Below are 19,251 nucleotides of genomic sequence, written 5' to 3'. Positions count from 1 at the left end.
TAAAGGTAGAAACAAGAGCCACATGATTAGGCAATAGATGGTGCAGGCAGTACAGGGAGAGAAGAACTGATTATGAAGAAGTGAGGCTGGACTTGGAGACATCTAAGATGTGAAATTGATATGACTTTATCACTAACTGGATGAGGAAGAGGAAAAGGACATATATCTTGGGAGCTGTCAGGTGTATGTCTTGGGAGTTGTTATAGACTGAATTTGTCCCCCAGACTCGTATGTCAAAGACCTAACCCTCTATGTAACTGTTCCTGGAAATAGGGTATTTAGGAGATAATTAATGTTAAATATGTTAAATGAGGTCATATGTTAAATGAGGTCATATGGTCATATGACCATAAATAAGGTCATAAGGTCATAGGAATCCGGCCTTGTAAGAAGAGGAAGAGAGAGAGATCTTTCTCCATCATATATACACAGTGAGAAGGCTCTGGACACAAGCCAGGAAGAATTTCACTTGAAACTAAACCTGCAAGACCTTGATCTTGGACTTTCCAGCTTCTAGAACTGTGAGAAAATAAATTTCCTTTGTTTAAGCCCCCTAGTCTCTGGTGTTTTGTTATGGAAGACCAAGCAGACTAATACAAGAGCCAATGGGGGGATTGGGATTGTGGGGAGGAGGAGATACTCATGCCATTCGCCTAGATCAAGAACACAGAACAAGACGCCAGCTGGGGCAGTGTTTGAGTTCAGGTTGGGATACATTAAGTTTGGTGGACATTCATAGGAGGAGGTGAACAACTGAAAATATAGGGCTGAAGCTCTGGAGAGAGGTTGGCCGGAAGTACATACTAGGGAACCATCAGCCATACGTGGTAATTGAAGCCATGGAGATGGGTATGCAGGGGAGGAGGAAAGTACAACAATGAAGAAGAAAATGACCAGAGACAGAGGCAGAGAACCATAACCGAGTGGTGACTTTGAAGCCAAGGAGAGAATTTTGAAAAGAGATGATTAACATTTTCAAATGCTGCAATGCTCTGAGCCCATTTCTGGGGACATGTCTAAGTGTCTGGCATAGCCCTTGAAATCAGTGACCCAACAGTCTAGCTGAAAGGAGAATGAACATATGAAACAATTTGAAAATCATTCAATTAGAGCACACGGTCTTATTAATGCAATAGACAAGTGCAATACAGATCCATCCATTCATTCTGCAGACATACGGAGCTCCTACTTCGTGTCAGACATTTAGGTTTTGGAAGAGGCAATTGGACTTTTTAAAAATAAGAGTATGCCTTATTTATGGGGGTGGAAATGATGTCTTGGCTAAGTGAAAAAGATTAAAAGCAGAGTAATTTAGGCCCATGAGGAAGGGGGTAGGGAGAACAGGCAGTCTTGGCAAGGGTCCAACGAGGGGGAATAATTGGGAAGAAAGCCTGGCCGGGTGAGTTTGTGCCAGAGATTAGAGGTCTGAAGGCACCTGTCATAGTGTAACTAGTTCCAGAAGTATTCTTGATCCTCTGTATTTTCTAGGTGCTATCCGCCTACTTCTGCAATAGCAAGCAGAGCCCCCTTGTGTCGAGCTAGTAGGGCCACTGCTTTCTGCAGCCGAGCATACAGAAAATGCAAGCTACTACACTGGCCACCAAACACGTGTCCAATTGCCGTCAGACATGACGGGGAAATTATATATAGATTTCAAGGGAAAGTATGATTAAAGGAAAAATTAGTTATCACAGCAGTTTCCATGGCCCTGATCTACACAGGAGCTTCTCCAAATAGCAGGTGCAGGAGGCTGGATGATCCCAAGAGACTATCATAACACCTCTATTGCAGTGGCTTTGGGTGGGCCGATTGACAGCCAGGCATGCGGTCGGGTCGACGGTATGATGAATAGTTAGATGAGCAAATCCGTAGCGGATGAACTACTGTGAGGGTCTGAACACTACCAGTGTTGTCTGGCGGACCTGGAACAAAGCTTTCTTCCCCGGGACGGCCCTGAAGATGCAGTTCTCCGGATGGCTGGAAGAGGGCGCTGCGGATCGCATCGGTCCGCAACTGTCCAAGACAGACCCAGAGTCTGGGAGGTGAAGGGTGGGGAAGCCGCCTAGGTCAAGTCCCAGAAAACCCAAAGCCGCGGAAATCTCCGGGAGAGAGCCGGGGGCTGGGGGCGAGGTTGGAGGTGAGGGTGGTAATGCTGCTCCTTGAAACTTTGCCCGGGCCCAGTGTTGGGGATTGGGGGAAGGGTGGGAGATTGGAGAGGGGAAAGGAGCGGAAAAATAAACCCCAGAGCGCTCCTGGCGACTCAGAGGAAAACGCAACTACTGCATAGGCCCATGGGCGCCCACTGCTGGGGCTTCGGTTTGATGGGGGATGAAAGGGAGGAAGAGCTGCAGGTTTCAGCCATCTCAAGTTGTATGCAGCAGCACCACAGGTCCTAGGGCGAAATAGCCGCGCCGCCACGAGGATCCTTCCTGAATCTGGCATTTCGGCTTCATCCGTGGCTCCAAAACTTTCCCGCTAACTGCACGCGTCTCCTGGGGATGTTCGCGTTCCTTAAGATGGGGTTTTCCTGTCTGTCCAAAGCAGGGCCGACTCACCACCGCCCACTCTGTTGCCTACTTGCAGGCTCTTAATTTAAACAGAAACGAAGAACTGGGAGGAAACCAGCCATTTCTCTATAGGGCTCTGGCTCTACTGGTGCCTCGGTCTTCCGGGGCTCCCCGCATCGGCCTCGCCGGGTCTCCCAGCAGTTGCAGGCCAGCCTCCCCCACGTCCCACCCCGTCTTGGTTTCTCCGCATTTCAAAGGTGCTGCTAGCTCTGAGCCCCGCCCCCCCCCTTTCTCACTACTTTGTAGCCCAGTCCCCAAACTTGCGGCTACCCTAGATCCCTTCCCGCCAGGGGGCGCCCTGACTATAGGGGCTCTGACTATAACTTGGGACAAGTTGAATCTAGGTTGAAATGTGCGACATGAAAATAAGCAGGTTCCGAGACCACACGTGTCAACCTCTTCGACACCAAAGGCCGGAGAGCGGACTCTCCTCTCTGGGCGGACTCTGGCCTTCACGCGCACGACCTCATCTGCCACTCCAACCGCAGGGCGCGCCAGTGCAGGGAGAGGGCGGCACTGGAGTACAACTCTCAGACGTTTTAGGGTCGCCTGCCTCCCCCACCCCCACCCCCACCCCCAGGGCCTGCCCAAAGGCCATGGTTTGAGGAGAGCGTCCGCAAAGGGAAACTGGCGTCAAACACCGTAGACGCTCAGGCCAGGACGGGGAGCAGTAGAGGGAGCGCGCCTTAGCTCCGGATCGGTTCCAGGACCAGCGCCTGCGAAAGCTTCCCAGGGGAAAGCCGCCCTCCTGCAGGCCCCGGGGCTTCGCGCAGATCTTCCAGAGGCTCTCAAGTCTGGTGCCTGGGGAAAAGGCGCATCGAGTTCCAGGGAGGTCCTTCAGGGAAAGAGAGGCGCCTTCCAGAGGGGGCGCCGGATTCTGTTCCTTGGATCTCGAGATTGCGGAGCAGCCACATCCTCCTCTCCCCGGGCCTGGCTGCGTTCCTGCTTTCCTTTCCCGGGGGGGGGGGGGGGGAGGGCGGGGGGAGTTGCCTCGACGGCACCTGGGAGCCCAGCTCAGCCAGGCCCGGGAGGAGGGGGGCTGCGCCCGGCTGAGGAAGGCTAGCCCACCGCGGGCCTGGGCGCAGGACCAGCCAAGGGCCCAGAGAGATTCGTGCTGAGTTAGAGGCCTGGATTCGGTTTCTATAAACTCAAGATACAGAACCGCAAGTAATAACTCCTTCCATCTGCTAGCGATTTTTGTGCTTTACAAACTCATGCACACATCTCATCCTTAAATACTTGGATCCCCAGTACAACCTGGGAGGTACACAAACAGAGATTAAGACACCTTTTGTTTGGGGGGGGGTGCTTCTCAGGAATCAGGTGTTAAGAGGCTTTGTTTCCTTAATTCCTTAATTTCTTGAGGCACTGGAAGATCCAAGGATAAATAAAAACAGGGTTTCACTATAGGGGAGGGAGGCAGTAAACACCGCCATAGTTTACTCTGGCTGTGATGGGAACAGCTCCCGGGTATGGTGGGAGTCTGGTAGAGCTATACCACAGAGCTGAAAGGTGACAACGCCGGGGCTTGAACCCCAGGGATTCTGACTTCTACTCGAGTGCTCTGCCTACCACCCCTGAACACTTTAAGATCAGAAATGTGAAGAAACTACCCCATCCCTGCTATACACACACACACACACACACACACACACACACACACAACCCTTCATCAAAACCCTTTCTATCTCAGTTGGATCCCAGAGTAACATTGTCACAAAGGGACTACATGCATATCATTTGGGTGATTTATTGTTAATTTATAAGCTCTGTGTGGGTAGGAGCCACATCTAGCCTGTTTAAAGCTGATTTTTTTACACCCAGCACAGAACCTGGCACAGAGCCAGCGCTCAATAAATATTTGTTGAATACATCACGAATTGCGATAAAACTTGGAGCAAAATAACACCACCAGGGCACATGGTCTCTCACGAATCTAGAAGAGGTGTGAAGGACCATGAAGAGAATTAGAAAAATGTGGTGAGAGACCAGGGAGGACTTTTCATTCCTCTGGCTGTCCAAGCTACAGACCCTGAGTCATACAGCCTTCCGGAAGAATCCTCTGTTCTAAATTCTCAAAGAAGTGACTCTGTTGGGACAGAAAGGGGTTTCCCTTCACCACACAGGTGGGGAGCAAAGGTTGATGGCAGTTCTGTTTCTATAAACTGGGCCTGAGCCTGAGCCTCCGGGGCTCCTTAGATTTCAGGCCAAACTGCAGAGAGCAAAGCAGTGTGTCAGGGACTGAGGTGGGCTCCCGCGGCCCCACCAGGGAAAGCTCCCTGAGAAGCCGGAACTGGGCCCCATTGTACCCACTCCGCCCAGGAGAGTTACTGAAGTCGCAAGGGTCCTACGGGGTGGGGGGGGGGGTGGGGGGGGAAACTCAGTGTTCCCAAGTATTTCCTGCAACCATGAAGAAATTACCAGTTTAACCAGGGTCGCCCTACATAAGATGACTCTAGGAGGCAGCTAAAAAAAAAAGGACACTCCTTGGTTAGGAAGAGGTGTGGGGCCAGGGGAGGGACTCTCAAGGTCTCTGCTTGATCAAGCTCGGAGATCGAGATACCAGTCTTCCCCCCTGGGCTAGACTAGACGTCTTAGTCTTGGCAGTGCAGCACATGTGGCAAAGAGTCTGGGGCGGTGTGAGAGAGAGAGAGAAAGGGGCAGAGGTAGAAGAGGTGGGCGGGGGCGGCAAGGTGTTGCAAAAGCCCAGGTAAGGTCTAGTCTAGGGCTGGTGTGGGTGCCCGCGCCTGCGGGGGGTGGGGCAAGGTAGCAGCGGGATCCTGGGTTCGGGGGAGGGGTTGGGTGGAGTAGCTGCGGAAGCCCGGCGCCGCCCCCACCCCCCAACCCCTGCTCGGCTTCAGCTCCAGGCGGTGGCTCAACACCTGCTGCTTGGTTGGCGGTCACGGTCTGGTCGGCAGGCCTTGGGCGAGGGGGAGGTGGGGGCTGCTAGCCACGTGCGCCGCCGAGACTGCTGCAGGGCTGGAGAGCTGTCGAGGGACGAAGGCCGAGGCTCAGGGACCGGGCAAGATGCGCCTAACTCTCCCCTTCACTCAGATTCAAGGCCTTAAAGGCAGGGCAGATGGGGGGTGTACTAATGACAATACAGAAATCTCGAGCTCTGGCAATGAAATTAGAAAATTTCCAAAGCTTTCAAAGCGCTTTTATGTGCCCGATCTTATTTGAATTTCAGAGAAACCTTGTGAAGAATCACCTCCTTTTCTAAATGGCATTGAGAGCGGGAGAGGCTACAACATTCTATACTTGGCGTTTCTTATAGTTACCAATAATACGAAATAATGGAGAGGGAGAAAGAGAAAGAAGACAGGGGAATGGGAAACCCACCCTGCCTTGTCATTAAGACCCCAGTCCAAACACAAGCCCAGGGGCTAGGCACGCCTGCAGGCAAGATCTGTATTCAGTTTTGTCAGCTCTCCCCGACGGTTCACTTGAGCCCGGCGTCCTCTTCTCTCCTTACTCCCTGAGCTTAGACAAGACATCGACCAAAGCTCAGTTGGAGTCTGAGTCTTCCTGAGAGCGCCCCCCAGAGAAGCCCCTTGACAAAAGGGCAAGGAGCCGGCTCGGTGCTTGTCCTTCGTGGCACAACGGACAAGCAGGTCTCGGTGCCCAAATGCAGGGTTGCCTGCCCCAGAGTCCAAGGGCGATGCGTGAGAACGTTGGCCCATGCGGGAGGAAGGGGGAGCCCTGGGCTTCCTCTCCTCTCATAAGCGACAGAGGTGGTGGGGAAAGCGAATGTTAGTATAGAAGTTTCCTTTGTATTGAGGGAGTACAGAGCACTTCTTAAGGAGAGAACTGAGATGTTAAAATAACACGCCAATAAACAAAACAACTTTCCTTACTACAACTGCTGTTAATGGAAAAGGTGCCTAACCTGCTGAATTAAATCGTTCAAAAGTGCCTGTTCATTACTGGGAGCTCCTTCTCTACAAGGAGGGGAAGGAAAATTTGAAAACAAAAAACAATCCGAGAAGCCTCCTTAACCGGCCCCCGCAGTGTCTTGGAAGCCCCAGCCTGGCCAGGGAGTGCTCTACCCTCCCAGCCCCTAGCCCAGAGAGGAGCCTCAAAGAGCCAAAGAAAAAGCAAAGCAAAACAACAACAAAACGTTTAGAATCCAGGAGGGGAAAGTCGGAGTGGGTCTCGGGATCTGCGCCACGCAGGGCGCGACACTGCAGTCCACTGGACTGGAGGCCGGGGCCTGGCCGGAACAGCACGGCGGGTGCCTCTGGCCGGGCTGGGGAGCGAAAGCCCACAGCTCCCCCTCTCCAGGCGCCCAAGGACCCTCAAGGCGCGGGGCTCACACTTGAAGCCTGGGAACGCGCAGACAGGAAACCCACTTCCTCCTAAGCAGTTTCTTGCTCGCCGGATGAGAGGCGCCCAATTGAAGCAGAATGATCCTCATCTACTAATATCCAGCGTGGCCACAAAGCGACTGGCCATTTACGCCGCCACTTTAAACAAAGATATTTGGTTATTCCCGGGGAAGCAAGTGCACTTTTGCATGGCTGAGCTCCGGGCGGAGGCGAGCCTCAGCCCAGCCTCCCGCCTGCTGGGCTGCTCGCGCCTTGGGATTCGCCCCCTCCCGGCCAGCTGGTCCCGCCGGGGTTCAGGCTCAGTTCCGCCCGGCAACAGGCGGGCGGGTACTCACGACGCTCCCTGCCCGCGCCCTCCCTGAAGCATCAGAGGGGAAAACAGCGTGGCCCTGGGCTCGGGTGCTGGGGCTGTGATGTCCTCGGAAAGTCAGCTCCAGCCCCAGAACCCCGCGTGTCCGGGCGATGGGCGAGGGTCGGGGACACCAGGTTTGTTCGAGGTGGGGCAACTTCAGCAATGGCCCTTGGGGTTAGTGCCCCCCAGCTTCCTAGCACTAGCGGCCAGTAGTGTGCTTGCCTTGGCCGGGAATGGGGGTGGGGAGAGGGTGCCGCGTGTGGGTTATGGGGGGGCGTGATGGAGGGGGCCCTGGACCGCTGAGAAGACCCTGAGGTGGGGGGAGGGGGACGCGGGGATCTGGGACAGCCTCTCGGAGGCAGCCGATCCCTTGCTCAGCGTCCCCTCCGCCCGCTGGGATTCTCTCTCGGGTAGGGGGAAAGGGGGCGGGGAGCAGAGGTGTCCCTCTGACGGCGGCAGAAGAGGCAGACAGACGGACAGACACGCAGACCAACAGTGCGGTCCCAGGGTTCGTCCCCAGACTCGCGAGCTCGTTTGGTGGCGACTGGGGCTCGGCGCCGCGACGCCCGATGTGGTCCGGAGGCAGTGGGAAGGCGCGGGGCTGGGAGGCCGCGGCGGGAGGGAGGAGCAGCCCCAGCAGGCTCAGGTGAAACCCCTACCCTGTCCCTTGGCCCCCTCCCTCTAAAGACTTGTCCCCTCCCGGGAACCCCGACTGTATTGGAAAGTGGTTCACTTTGTAACTCCGAAAGTTGGTTGCAAAGCAGCATTCACCTTCCTTCCTCCCCACCATCCCTCCTCCTCGGCTACTCCTCACCCCACCTCTTGCCCTCCCCTCTCTCGGTTCCCTCCTCCTTTCCCTCCCCCGTCTCCCCCCGCGCGCCGCCCGCACCCCACAAAAAATGGGGTGGGGGTGTCCGGGGAGGGGGAAAGAAATGCTTTGGGTCGCGTCTCTGCCTCTCTCTCTCTCTCCCTCTTTGAGACCTAAAAAATCCTGACAAGTGAAACTTAAAGGTGTTTACCTTGTCATCAGCATGTAAGCTAATTATCTCGGGCAAGATGTAGGCTTCTATTGTCTTGTTGCTTTAGCGCTTACGCCCCGCCTCTGGTGGCTGCCTAAAACCTGGCGCCGGGCTAAAACAAACGCGAGGCAGCCCCCGAGCCTCCACTCAAGCCAATTAAGGCGGACTCGGTCCACTCGGTTACGTGTACATCCAACAAGATCGGCGTTAAGGTAACACCAGAATATTTGGCAAAGGGAGAAAAAAAAAAGCAGCGAGGCTTCGCCTTCCCCCTCTCCCTTTTTTTTCCTCCTCTTCCTTCCTCCTCCAGCCGCCGCCGAATCATGTCGATGAGTCCAAAGCACACGACTCCGTTCTCAGTGTCTGACATCTTGAGTCCCCTGGAGGAAAGCTACAAGAAAGTGGGCATGGAGGGCGGCGGCCTCGGGGCTCCGCTGGCGGCTTACAGGCAGGGCCAGGCGGCTCCGCCGGCCGCGGCCATGCAGCAGCACGCCGTGGGGCACCACGGCGCCGTCACGGCCGCCTACCACATGACGGCGGCGGGGGTGCCCCAGCTCTCGCACCCCGCCGTGGGGGGCTACTGCAACGGCAACCTGGGCAACATGAGCGAGCTGCCGCCGTACCAGGACACCATGCGGAACAGCGCCTCGGGCCCCGGATGGTACGGCGCCAACCCAGACCCGCGCTTCCCCGCCAGTAAGTGAGGCCGCCCCACTGCCGGGCCGCGGGCTGAGTACGGCAGGAGCGGGGAGAGCAGTCCAGCAGGCGCAGCGCCTGCCGGCTGCGCACTGGGCGTCAGGGTGGGCGGCCCGGAAGCCGCGCCAGGGAGCAGGGTACGGGGGCCGGGGATCCTTTCCCCTGCCGGACTGAGGGGTCCCGGAAGGGACACTTGGTAACACTGGGGACTTGCGGCAGATGCTAGCCTTTGGCGTCTCCCAGATGCGGCGGACTGGCAGCTCTGCTCCGCTCAGGAGACCTCGGAGTGCCCAGGGATCGCCCTCCGGCCCCCCCAAAAATTAAGGGAGCTGGGGCCAAGCAGGGAGCAGAGAGGCGCGGCCTGGCTGGGCGGGAGGCTGCCCTACTGCGACGCGCTCAGGGGACCCGCCCGGCTGGCTCTCCAGTCTAGGCAGGTGGAAGGGCGCGCGGCGTCAGAAGGGGCTTTAAGTGGTGCCCTCACTGGGGCTCACAGGAGAGAGCGGCCAGGAGGTAAAGCGTCTGGGACTTTAGCTTTCGAAAGTGAACACCCCACTCTCCCAAACTCCCAAAGTTGGGGTCTACGGTGGGACCCCAGGTCCTGGTCTGGGCCCAGTTCGCCGCCTGTGGCCCGCTAACCCAACGACTCTGGCCAGGGTTGAATAAGAAAGGAACAGAAGCGGCCTTTCTCCACTTTGTTTTGGGGCTGGAGCACTGAGACTGAGGGGGGCAACCGGGGCTGAGGTGGGGAGCTTTCCAGTAAATCCCTCGACGGCACGGCCTGGGGCAGGCGCTAACTGTCTTCGGTGCTTAGGCCTCTCAGGGCGGAGGCGGCCTAGGTGAGGAGGGCGCCGTCGGGGTGGGCCGGGCCGGCCAAGGGCACGGAAGGCAGAGGTGGCCTGGCCCGGCCTGGCCCCCGCCGACGCTGTGCGTTTGTCGCTTACAGTCTCCCGCTTCATGGGCCCGGCGAGCGGCATGAACATGAGCGGCATGGGCGGCCTGGGCTCGCTGGGGGACGTGAGCAAGAACATGGCCCCACTGCCAAGCGCACCACGCCGGAAGCGCCGGGTGCTCTTCTCCCAGGCTCAGGTGTACGAGCTGGAGCGACGCTTCAAGCAGCAGAAGTACCTGTCGGCGCCCGAGCGGGAGCACCTGGCCAGCATGATCCACCTGACGCCCACGCAGGTCAAGATCTGGTTCCAGAACCACCGCTACAAGATGAAGCGCCAAGCCAAGGACAAGGCGGCCCAGCAGCAACTGCAGCAGGACAGCGGCGGCGGCGGCGGCGGCGGGGGCGCCGGGTGCCCGCAGCAGCAGCAAGCGCAGCAGCAGTCGCCGCGCCGCGTGGCCGTGCCCGTCCTGGTGAAAGACGGCAAACCCTGCCAGGCAGGCGCCCCGGCGCCGGGTGCGGGCAGCCTTCAAGGCCACGCGCAACAGCAGGCGCAGCAGCAGGCGCAGGCTGCTCAGGCAGCCGCGGCCGCTATCTCAGTGGGCAGCGGGGGCCCTGGCCTGGGTGCACACCCGGGCCACCAGCCGGGCAGCGCGGGCCAGTCTCCGGACCTGGCGCACCACGCCGCCAGCCCCGCGGCGCTTCAGGGCCAGGTCTCCAGCCTGTCCCACCTGAACTCTTCGGGCTCGGACTATGGCACCATGTCCTGCTCCACCTTGCTATATGGTCGGACCTGGTGAGAGGACACCGGGCCGGGCCGGGCCCAGCGCGCTGCCTCATCGCTTTCCCTCCTGCCGGCCACACATCACCAACCGCCCGCCGCTCCCTGCGCTTCGACTTTTCTTAAGAATCTGTCCCATATAGACCAAGGGAAAACACATACACACACACACACACACGCCAAACTGCTGGACGTCTTTTTTTTTTTTTTCTAAAATTTGTGGGAATTTTTTTAAAAAAGAAAATAAAAACAACCAAGTGAATCCAATTCTTTAAGGAGTCTTTAAACAGCAAGGACATAACAAAGAGAAACAGCTTTTGGGGTGTCTTTTAGGTGATCGAAATGGGTTTCCCTCACTCAGGCAGGGTGCAGTTTGGAGAGGGCTCTACTGTGACACGGCTCTGGACTCTAAAGATGGCAAACTTCACTTTGGGTACCCTGTGCCAGCAAGGTGGACTCGCTTGTAAATACCAGGATTTCTTTTGAAGGGGAGATGGAGGCTGGGAAGAGGAGAGACTACGACTGGACCCACATGTCAATGACACAAAGGAAATGCCCCCTCCCAGCACCCACTAGCCACCCTGGCTCAGCCCCGGGAAGAGCCCTGGCTAAAATTGTTTTATGTTTGATGTGAACTTGTAGCTGTAAAACGCTGTCAAAAGTTGGACCACACACCTAGTTTTTAGTAATCTGTACATTTTGTTGTAAAAACAAAAACAAAACAAAAAAAAAAAACCCAGTCCCTGCCCCCAAGCCCATCATATTTTTTATGGGCATTGAAAAATCTGTGTATATTATTTGGCAGTTTGGTATTTGCAGCGTCAGTCTTTTTCTGTTGTAACTTATGTAGATATCTGGCTTAAATATAGTTCCTAAGAAGCTTCTAATAAATTATACAAATTAAAAGGATTCTTTTTCTGATTAAAAGTCCACCTTTTGTTTGGTTTTGATTTGGCTTTGAAAGGCATTTTTGGGTGGGGGGGGGTGGCAGTTTATCATCGGCCTGATGGGATTGGAATTGTTTGGGAGCTAAAAGGATTCTAAACCAGCTAAGGAGCTGGGTACAGAGTCCTTGTCCCATAGGGAAATGGAGTTTTGTTCTGTCTCCGAATTGAGTAGAACCAAACCTTTAACAGTCCTAGGACTTGGCAATAGAGAGGAAAAAAGCTAAACTACTTCCATCAGGAGGGAAAGGGAGAACAGAAGAGAAAGCGACCATAGGACTAGTTTTCAGAGCCAGGCTTCTGTTTTTTGAAACCTCAGAAGTGTCTACTGTGGTCTTATACAGCTAAGTCTACGACTAAAACTTTAAAGCGTTTTAAATAACACATTTTAAATAATCCTGAATGAGGGATCATTTTTACTGAACAGATGGTCCCTGTATATTTCAACACCAATCCTTATTTCTAATCTGCTGTTGAGCTTCGTCGAAATTAGAATTGGGTGGGAGGCTGTTTTCAAAAGTGGGGAAGTCTATCTCGGTCTTGTTTCTGCTCTAAAACAGCTATCCCCAGGCAGGGTTGGACATGGATCCCCAGCCTCTCAGGGTCCTTCTGGTCTTGACTCAACTACTGGCCTGGGGACACTGAAAGCGGACTTGGGAAGCTGGGCTTTCCCTCTTTGTTCCACCGGTTTCCATCTCTGGGCTCCCAAATATCTTTGTAGTAAGTAATCATTCTCCTGTTCCCAACTTCCTACTTCTCGCTGCCCCAGCCATCCCTGCCACCTCAGCAATAATAATAATAATAATCTTCAATCTTTCTTTCTACTTTGAATTTCCTGGTCTCTTTGGTGCCCAGATGTGGTTTTGGGGGAATTCTTTGGGTTGCCTTGGAGAAGGAAAAAGTGGTTCTGAACAGAGAGAAATCATAGTCCCTAGATGGACTATTGCCCCTTCTGTGTCACCCTTGATAAACCTACCTAGCCAAAGTGACCGAGTGGGTCGCTCTTAGCCTGAAAGTGTTTGTGGGGGTTGATTCATACTTGGCTTGTACTCACTTCATGCTTAGAATTTCATGTTTCTTCTTCCTTTCTGGTCTCTCTTCGTCTTTTCTTCCTCTCTTCTCCTCTTATTCTGTCTCTGATGTCTCTTTTCATCCAACTTCCACCTTATCCCACCCCTAGGAAATTGTGAGGGAAATTGCCTAGGCCAAGGCCTTGCTCCAGACTAGCAGTCCCTCTTTGTTGACTTCCTAGAGGCTCCTCTCCCCTGGTGCCTTAGGTGTAGGGGTCATTCCGGGTCTGGCTGCTGAGATATGGTTTCCAATATCCAGAAGAGACCCAGAGAACTTGAGGATGGTTGCTTGGGTCTGCAGAGTGTGCTCGTTGGGGAAAATCTCAGGAGGCCTCACATTTTGGAAAACGAGCAAAAAATCAGTGAAGTTTGAACACTTGTGTTGAAATGAGCAGCTGTGGTCTTGGGACAGGGTGTATAGGTGGTCAAATCACAGCTCCATCGGGGCCTTGACTGGAAAGATGTTTGCTCTAACATCCCGATTCCAAGGGGATGGGATCTTCCGCTTAACTTTTTTTTTTTTTTTTTTTTTTTGAACCAGCACAAGTCTGGTCTGGGGCCCGCCGGGAACGCCGTGCCCCACAGCAGCAAAGGCGGCTGCCCCCTCCCCCCATCCTAGCCCAAAGCGGGCACCTGAGTGTCACAATTTTAGTGGGTTGTGGTACCCTCGGCCTTAGCACCCTTTGCATTGGAAGGAGTTTTATAAAATACATTCTTCTCCCTGCCACCTCAAACTGGCTTAGTTTGAAGCCCGTTTACTTGTTGGGGACGGAGAGGAGGGAGGAAAGTGAGTTGAGCCGCATCTCCGGATGGGACAGAGACTAACCGAGACTTGGCCGCTTCTCTCCATCCATCACCAGGGGTCCACCAGCTACAGCTCCTTGGCCGGCAGATTCTAATAGCTTCAGGAAGCGGCCCTGGAACGCGAGCTGAAGCTTTTTGATAAAGAAGTACCTGCGCGCTGGGTACAGCAAAAGACCTCAGCCTGGGGACATTCCCCGCCCGACATCTCGGTGACCCCCCCGCATAGCCGATTGTCGTCTTCGCCTGGTGTGGACCTCTCCCAGGTCTCCAGCATCTCCGTCCCAGGTTCCAGCCTGGAGAAATCAGCCTTTTGGGGATGTCTCTGGCGCTGAAGTGCTGGAAGAGCCAGAAGCTTCCCCACGTAGGGGGGCAGCGCAGTTCACTCCAAGATCGAAGAGAAGCTGAGCACCCTCGCCTAAGCACCCCACTCATACCCCAAACCCCGACGGCTGCGGAGAGTAGGGGAGATTTTGCAGACAGCATCCCCCCTTCCTCCTCTCCCCCACCCCCACCCTGCCAAGTAAACACGGGGACTTTCTCGAGAGCCCTGGAGAGCGGCTCTAGTGGCTTCGGGGCCTGAAACCCCAGGCTTGGCTTGTTTGATGTTTAGCATCCCAAAGCCGCACACCACCCTCGCCCCAGCCTGGGAACCTGGAGCTGTGGTTCGGAGAGGGAGGACAGCCTCCCTCTCAGTCGGCCAGGCCGGGGACTGGGCTGGGTTCAGGGAAGGCAAGAAGAGCGGGACAAAGATGCGCTTAGCCGGGGAGAGCGGAGTCGGGGCCGCCGCCGCCCCCAACAGAGACACTTGTGGGTACAGCTGGAGTCCTCAAGGCCGGGAGGCGGGTGGGGGCAGGGAATGCCTCAGCAGCCCGGGCAGCGGCTCTGGGATAGGGGCTGGCCCTGAGGGAGGTAGCTTGGGGCCCGCTAGTGAGATCAGACCCAGGCCGGAGCCATCGGCGCGAGAAACGCTCGGGCACTTACTCCTGGAGGCGGAGGAGGCCCCGCGCGCTCCAGTCCACGGGCCTCGCAGGAGGCAGGTCTTCTTCCCACTGCTTAGGACTTGGCCTTTCAAAAGGGAAGGCTCGCTCGGGAGCCTTCCAAGGGATCTTAAATCCTCCTGGGGGCAGGGTTAGGCCTGGGGCTGGCATCCAGGTCTCCGATTTTGAGACCCGTGGAGGAATTCTTCGACTCTGAGGCCGCACACTCTGCGAGCGCGCCCCCGGGCGTAAGGAAGCGTCGGTGAGGGGCTATCTCCAGGCGCGAGTGCACAAAAGGTAGCGCGAGTCTCTTCTCAGGCGACTCGAGATAAGAGGAAATGAGAGCGGGGTTTTCTGACTTCCAACTCATTAGGGACCAGGTAAGGTCAATGCTTTCTCTATTATGTCTTTATCTTAAAAGCGGGTCAATTTAAGATAAGGGAAAAAAAAAATCCAGGATCTGTGTGAACCGTGCTGATAAAGACTGACCCCTTTCCAGAACTAAAAGCAAGCCAGGCAGACATTCATTTTCTATAAACAAGAGAGTTGTGAGAAGCTGCCTTGAATTCTGATCGAATGTCTTCAGTCTCTCTAGACATCGCTCACTCCCTCCCCCAATTATTAGAGCGGGGAGCAGAGCGAGTGGGGATATTATTTGTGGAGAACTAGAAATCCTGTTGGGAAATGTGAATCTGAGACAATACAGCTCTTAGGCATGGTTTGCTGGCTTGTTTGTTTCAAATGCGTCTTTCTTTTAGAATGGAAGTGACAGACATGAGGAGTATTGGGAGGGATGACGCTAAAGGCTTTCCTGGCTCAGCCAGGTTCCTCTTAAGGGATGCTGGACACCACGTTCGTCTGGCCCTTCCTGACTTCCTGACTGTGTGTTTGTGGTTGTGCAGTTGCGTTCTTTTTGGCTCCAGGCCACCCTCTGTGGGGCCTGGCTCCTGCCTCAACTTGGAGCTCAGAAAATTTTCTTGTGCTCCTTCGGGCAGTAGCTTCTGGAAGGAGTGTCCCACCCCGTCACCCTCTGTGCCTGGAGGCATTGGGTATGGGTAAGAGTAGTGGAGAAAATGTGTTTTATTGCAAGGGAGGCCCAGGGTCTGCATGCTCCCTCTTCCCATGTAGTTGTGTTTCTCAACTTGATGATTCTTGAAGGAGCAGAGGAGGAGCAGGCTCAGTGACTTGACAGCACAGTTTCTGCCTCATCTGAAGCTACAGCTGAAGTGGCAGGCTGGGTTTCTCTCTGATAGTGACCTAATGCCCTACTTAGAGGGCATCTAGGCACAGTCCCAGGCTTCTCATTTGATGTTTCCCGTTTGGTCTCTGCTTCCTAAACATTTATTGTCTTTGTTATTATGAGTTGTGATGAAGTTTTGGAAAGGATGAGATTTAAATCAATTTTCTTCGTTTATTTATTTTTTAGTTATTTGCAGGTCATTACACTATAAATTGATTACTGTTATTCTGCTTGAAATGGAAATAAACATTAAAAAAAAAACCTGAAGACAATAGGTCTTGTTAAAGAGAACTCTTTCCTCCAATACAATATTCACATCTGATTCTGCCCACTCCTTCCATGGACATAAGTGGATGTATACAGACACCTGTCTCTGTGTGTATTACAGAATTATACACATATGTATCTATCTCATATATCTATTGTATATGATATTTAAAAAGAAAAAAATTAATGTAGTATTCTCTTCGTAGAGGATCTTACTGAACCTGTTACGTGTAAGAAAGTTGAAGGCATTCATTCCTCAATTAAGATGCCACATGAAACTGAGTGTCCCTTTAAAAATCAAGAAAAACTTTCTTTAGTTTTGTCTATTTTAAATTGGAATATTAATTTATTTTTCCATAAAATTCTGGGGAACTAATTATGATTGGGGGAATATTAAATTTTGTTCTTAAAGAAAATGAACTTGCTGTCTGAGACACACAGCTGTAGCTGAGACTTCTTGAACCAATCTATAACAAAATTGTAACTTCCCACACCTGCATTGTCCATTAACAGATATCGTTCGTATGAACACTATGGGTCCGCTAACAAAATCAAACGGAAATGTTTCTGCCCCTCATTTGTAGCAAACGTCCCTCCTATTCTGGTCTTCCACAGAGTAGTGGAAATAAGAAGGCAGGTCTGAGCGTAGTCTGACAAAAAGAAAAAAAGACAAACTTCTCCTTTCTCCCCATTTCCCACATTTCCAGGAATCCTGTCTTTGATTGCTAGATGAAACTATCAGTAACACCAGGCTGTTGGTAAAGGGTTAAAGGTTGCATTTCTCAGGTTTTCCATGATTGTTGATAATTTCATTTTTTACAAAATCAGAGATGTTAGGCAATGAAAAGTGTCCTTGGATACCCTTCCCCACTGGCACTGGAGCCATTCTGTGGAAGATCACCCAGAATGGTAGGGCCTCCGCCTTGTCTAGCATTCTCCCTCTCAATACTGCTACTAGTAGGTATTCAAAGCTCTAGGAAAACAAGGGTTTATTTGGTCCGTGCGCGCGCTACCGATTTACCTGATCTCTCCGGCACACACACAACTGAGTGCGCGCGCGCAGATGTAAACCTGGGAATTACCGTAATGACACGAAGAGGACTGAGAGCTGGTTCCTCTGAGCCGGCTGCTCCCTCGGTTCTAACCTAGGAGAACAGGTCAATGGTTTAACAGATCTGGCTATGTCGGTGTATACAGCAAACCCGGCATGGTTAGGGTCCCTGCAGGCGCCCCAGAGCACTGGGTTTCTAAACAGATTTGGAGCGACAAGGCTTTTTCAGAGGGGACTCTGAAGCCAAAGAGGATTAAACCTCTCTCCCTCCCTGGCCACTCGATGGTGCCTTGAGGTCTGCAAGGCGCGTTTTCTGGGTGGGGACTAAGTGGGGGGAGGGTGCTGAGCTAGGCAGTGACGGCTTCTTCCCCCCCCTTCTGAGGGTGCTTCAGAAAGAATTGCAACCCTTTCACCAAAGGCGTGCACAGAGCATACATCCCCGCCCCTAGCCAGGGCAGACAGAAGTTGTAGCTAGTTCAGTACTACTCACCAACTTGCACTATGAGCTGAGATGTTGGTTACTGTTTACTGGCTGGACTGCTGAGGCCTGGGTGTAGTAAACTTTGGAAGTACTGCTGGGTATCATAACTACGACTCACATAGCCGGGAAAGCCCAGATAGCTCTATGTAGTTCACATTGGCTTCCTGCTGAAATCAAATGGGAAAGTCTTCGAAATACTCCACAAAAAGCCAACCACCCACAGCCATAATCTAGCACTGGATGGGGGTAAAGAGAACATCTTTAAGACCTATGGTAGCATACAAGGAGCTTCATGCATCCCCAACAGATGACATGAACCTTCCTATATGAACTGTTTTCTAAAAACTATAATGCCACGCCAAGGCAAAATTGGTTGTTGAAAATTCTCCATATGGCCAAATACTTAGATTCTGTTGGTTGGGTGTCTGGAAGCTGGAGGGTTGTGTGTATGTGGTTCTGCACAAAAGAGAAGAGAGGAAAGGAGACGGGACTGGAAAGGAGAACAACTGCCTGGGGAGAGTGTGTGGAGTTCTACCGGTGTTTGTGACAGCTAAGTCATGCTGGTTATAGCTGGTCTTTGGGTCCAAGTATTGGCGCAATGGATAAGTATGTGGTGTATGTGATTTTTCGGGTTTGATGCTAGTGGAGAGGAGGGTAACTGGCTGAAAGGCAGTGTGGTACCACCTCTGCTTTGGGCCGATAACACAATGGGAATGTAATTATCTAGCTGAAGCAAGCTCAAATGGCAAAAAGTTGCAAAATAGATCGACCTCTCTGAGAAGAGAGGGAGCCGGTTACAGAGGTCTGCAGCCATCATCCTTTTTTCAATACATTTTAAACAAGAGGATCTAGGGAGTGATTCCGATTCAATACACATAATCAGTTTGCAAGTCTTATTTCCATTTGAAAACAGGGCCATTTGCAATCATAAGAGCCGGACAGGCTGAAAGATACAGAGCGCTTTCCGAGCAGATGATGGGTGACAGAATCTACAGGCAAGCACTAAATATTTTCTTCTAGTCTCAGACCGCATGCATCAATCTTTAGTCCCGGTGTATTTGAAATCGAATATTCCTGGTGTATATATGGCTTAATTGCTTAGAAAATTGAGACTCCATGGTTCGAGAGGGAGAGAAACAGCAAGAAAGGTGAGAGAGAAACCATGTTTGTGTTTCTCCTCCGTGCTGGTTAATAGTCATTTAGGGAAGACTACACGGGTAAAAGATTTGAGATAAAATTGAAACTTGTTTTTAGAGGAAGGGCCGCCAGAAGAGGTTGCTCGGGGCCAAAATTTCATGGGTTGGAGTGGCGAAGCCCTGCCGGGGTGTTCCGGGGCCAGCAGGGCGTCTGCGGGGCCCGATCGTGCAATGGTGACCAAAGCCCTAGGGGCGGCTCCTCGGTCTCCCGGTGGCACCGCCAAAGACCCAAGGGCCCCTAGCGGCCCCGTGATTTCAAATTTGCAGTCAGGGGACTCAGAAGTGTGGACATTTAAAATCTCGAGCCATTTTATGGTCTCTCGTTATAGAAAGTTTCAGTTCTAGAACCAAGAGAAGCAGATGTACGCGACATCCCCCCTTCGCCCGCGGCCTCTGCACTCTCCCCCCTTCGCGCCCCCTCCCCACCTCCCGCTTATCCCAGTCCAAGGCCTCACCCCGCCCACCCGCGGTCTTCCATCTCGCGCGCAGCCCACTGCAACACTCCATCCTCCCACTCAGCCTCGCGACGCACCCCCCATCCCCACCCTCCATCCCCCCACCCCCAACCCGAGGCTAGCAGGTGACTCTCCAG

The 19,251-nt window shown here is 53.4% G+C and overlaps 1 protein-coding gene across 3 annotated transcripts; it reads left to right on the top strand.

The window, feature by feature from the left end:
* Positions 1-7,357: 7,357 nt before the first annotated feature.
* Positions 7,358-10,648, top strand: NKX2-1 (NK2 homeobox 1; the record flags this gene model as incomplete). Of its 3 annotated transcripts, XM_080809160.1 has the most annotated exons (4): positions 7,358-7,381; positions 7,755-7,893; positions 8,577-8,962; positions 9,906-10,648. In XM_080809160.1, exons 2-4 carry the CDS (start codon positions 7,817-7,819, stop codon positions 10,646-10,648), a joined length of 1,206 nt encoding a protein of 401 aa, XP_080665286.1. In that variant the 5' UTR covers positions 7,358-7,381; positions 7,755-7,816. The 3 variants fall into 3 exon arrangements, with proteins under 3 accessions (XP_080665286.1, XP_080665287.1, XP_080665288.1); XM_080809161.1 differs by lacking the exon at positions 7,755-7,893 and having other exon boundaries at positions 7,358-7,459; XM_080809162.1 differs by lacking the exons at positions 7,358-7,381; positions 7,755-7,893 and adding an exon at positions 8,348-8,478.
* Between the last annotated feature and the right edge of the window lie 8,603 nt (positions 10,649-19,251).

The sequence above is a fragment of the Martes martes genome, assembly GCF_963455335.1.
Source record: "Martes martes genome assembly, chromosome: 7".
NCBI lineage: Eukaryota > Metazoa > Chordata > Mammalia > Carnivora > Mustelidae > Martes > Martes martes.
This window is presented reverse-complemented; position numbering and strand designations above follow the sequence as displayed.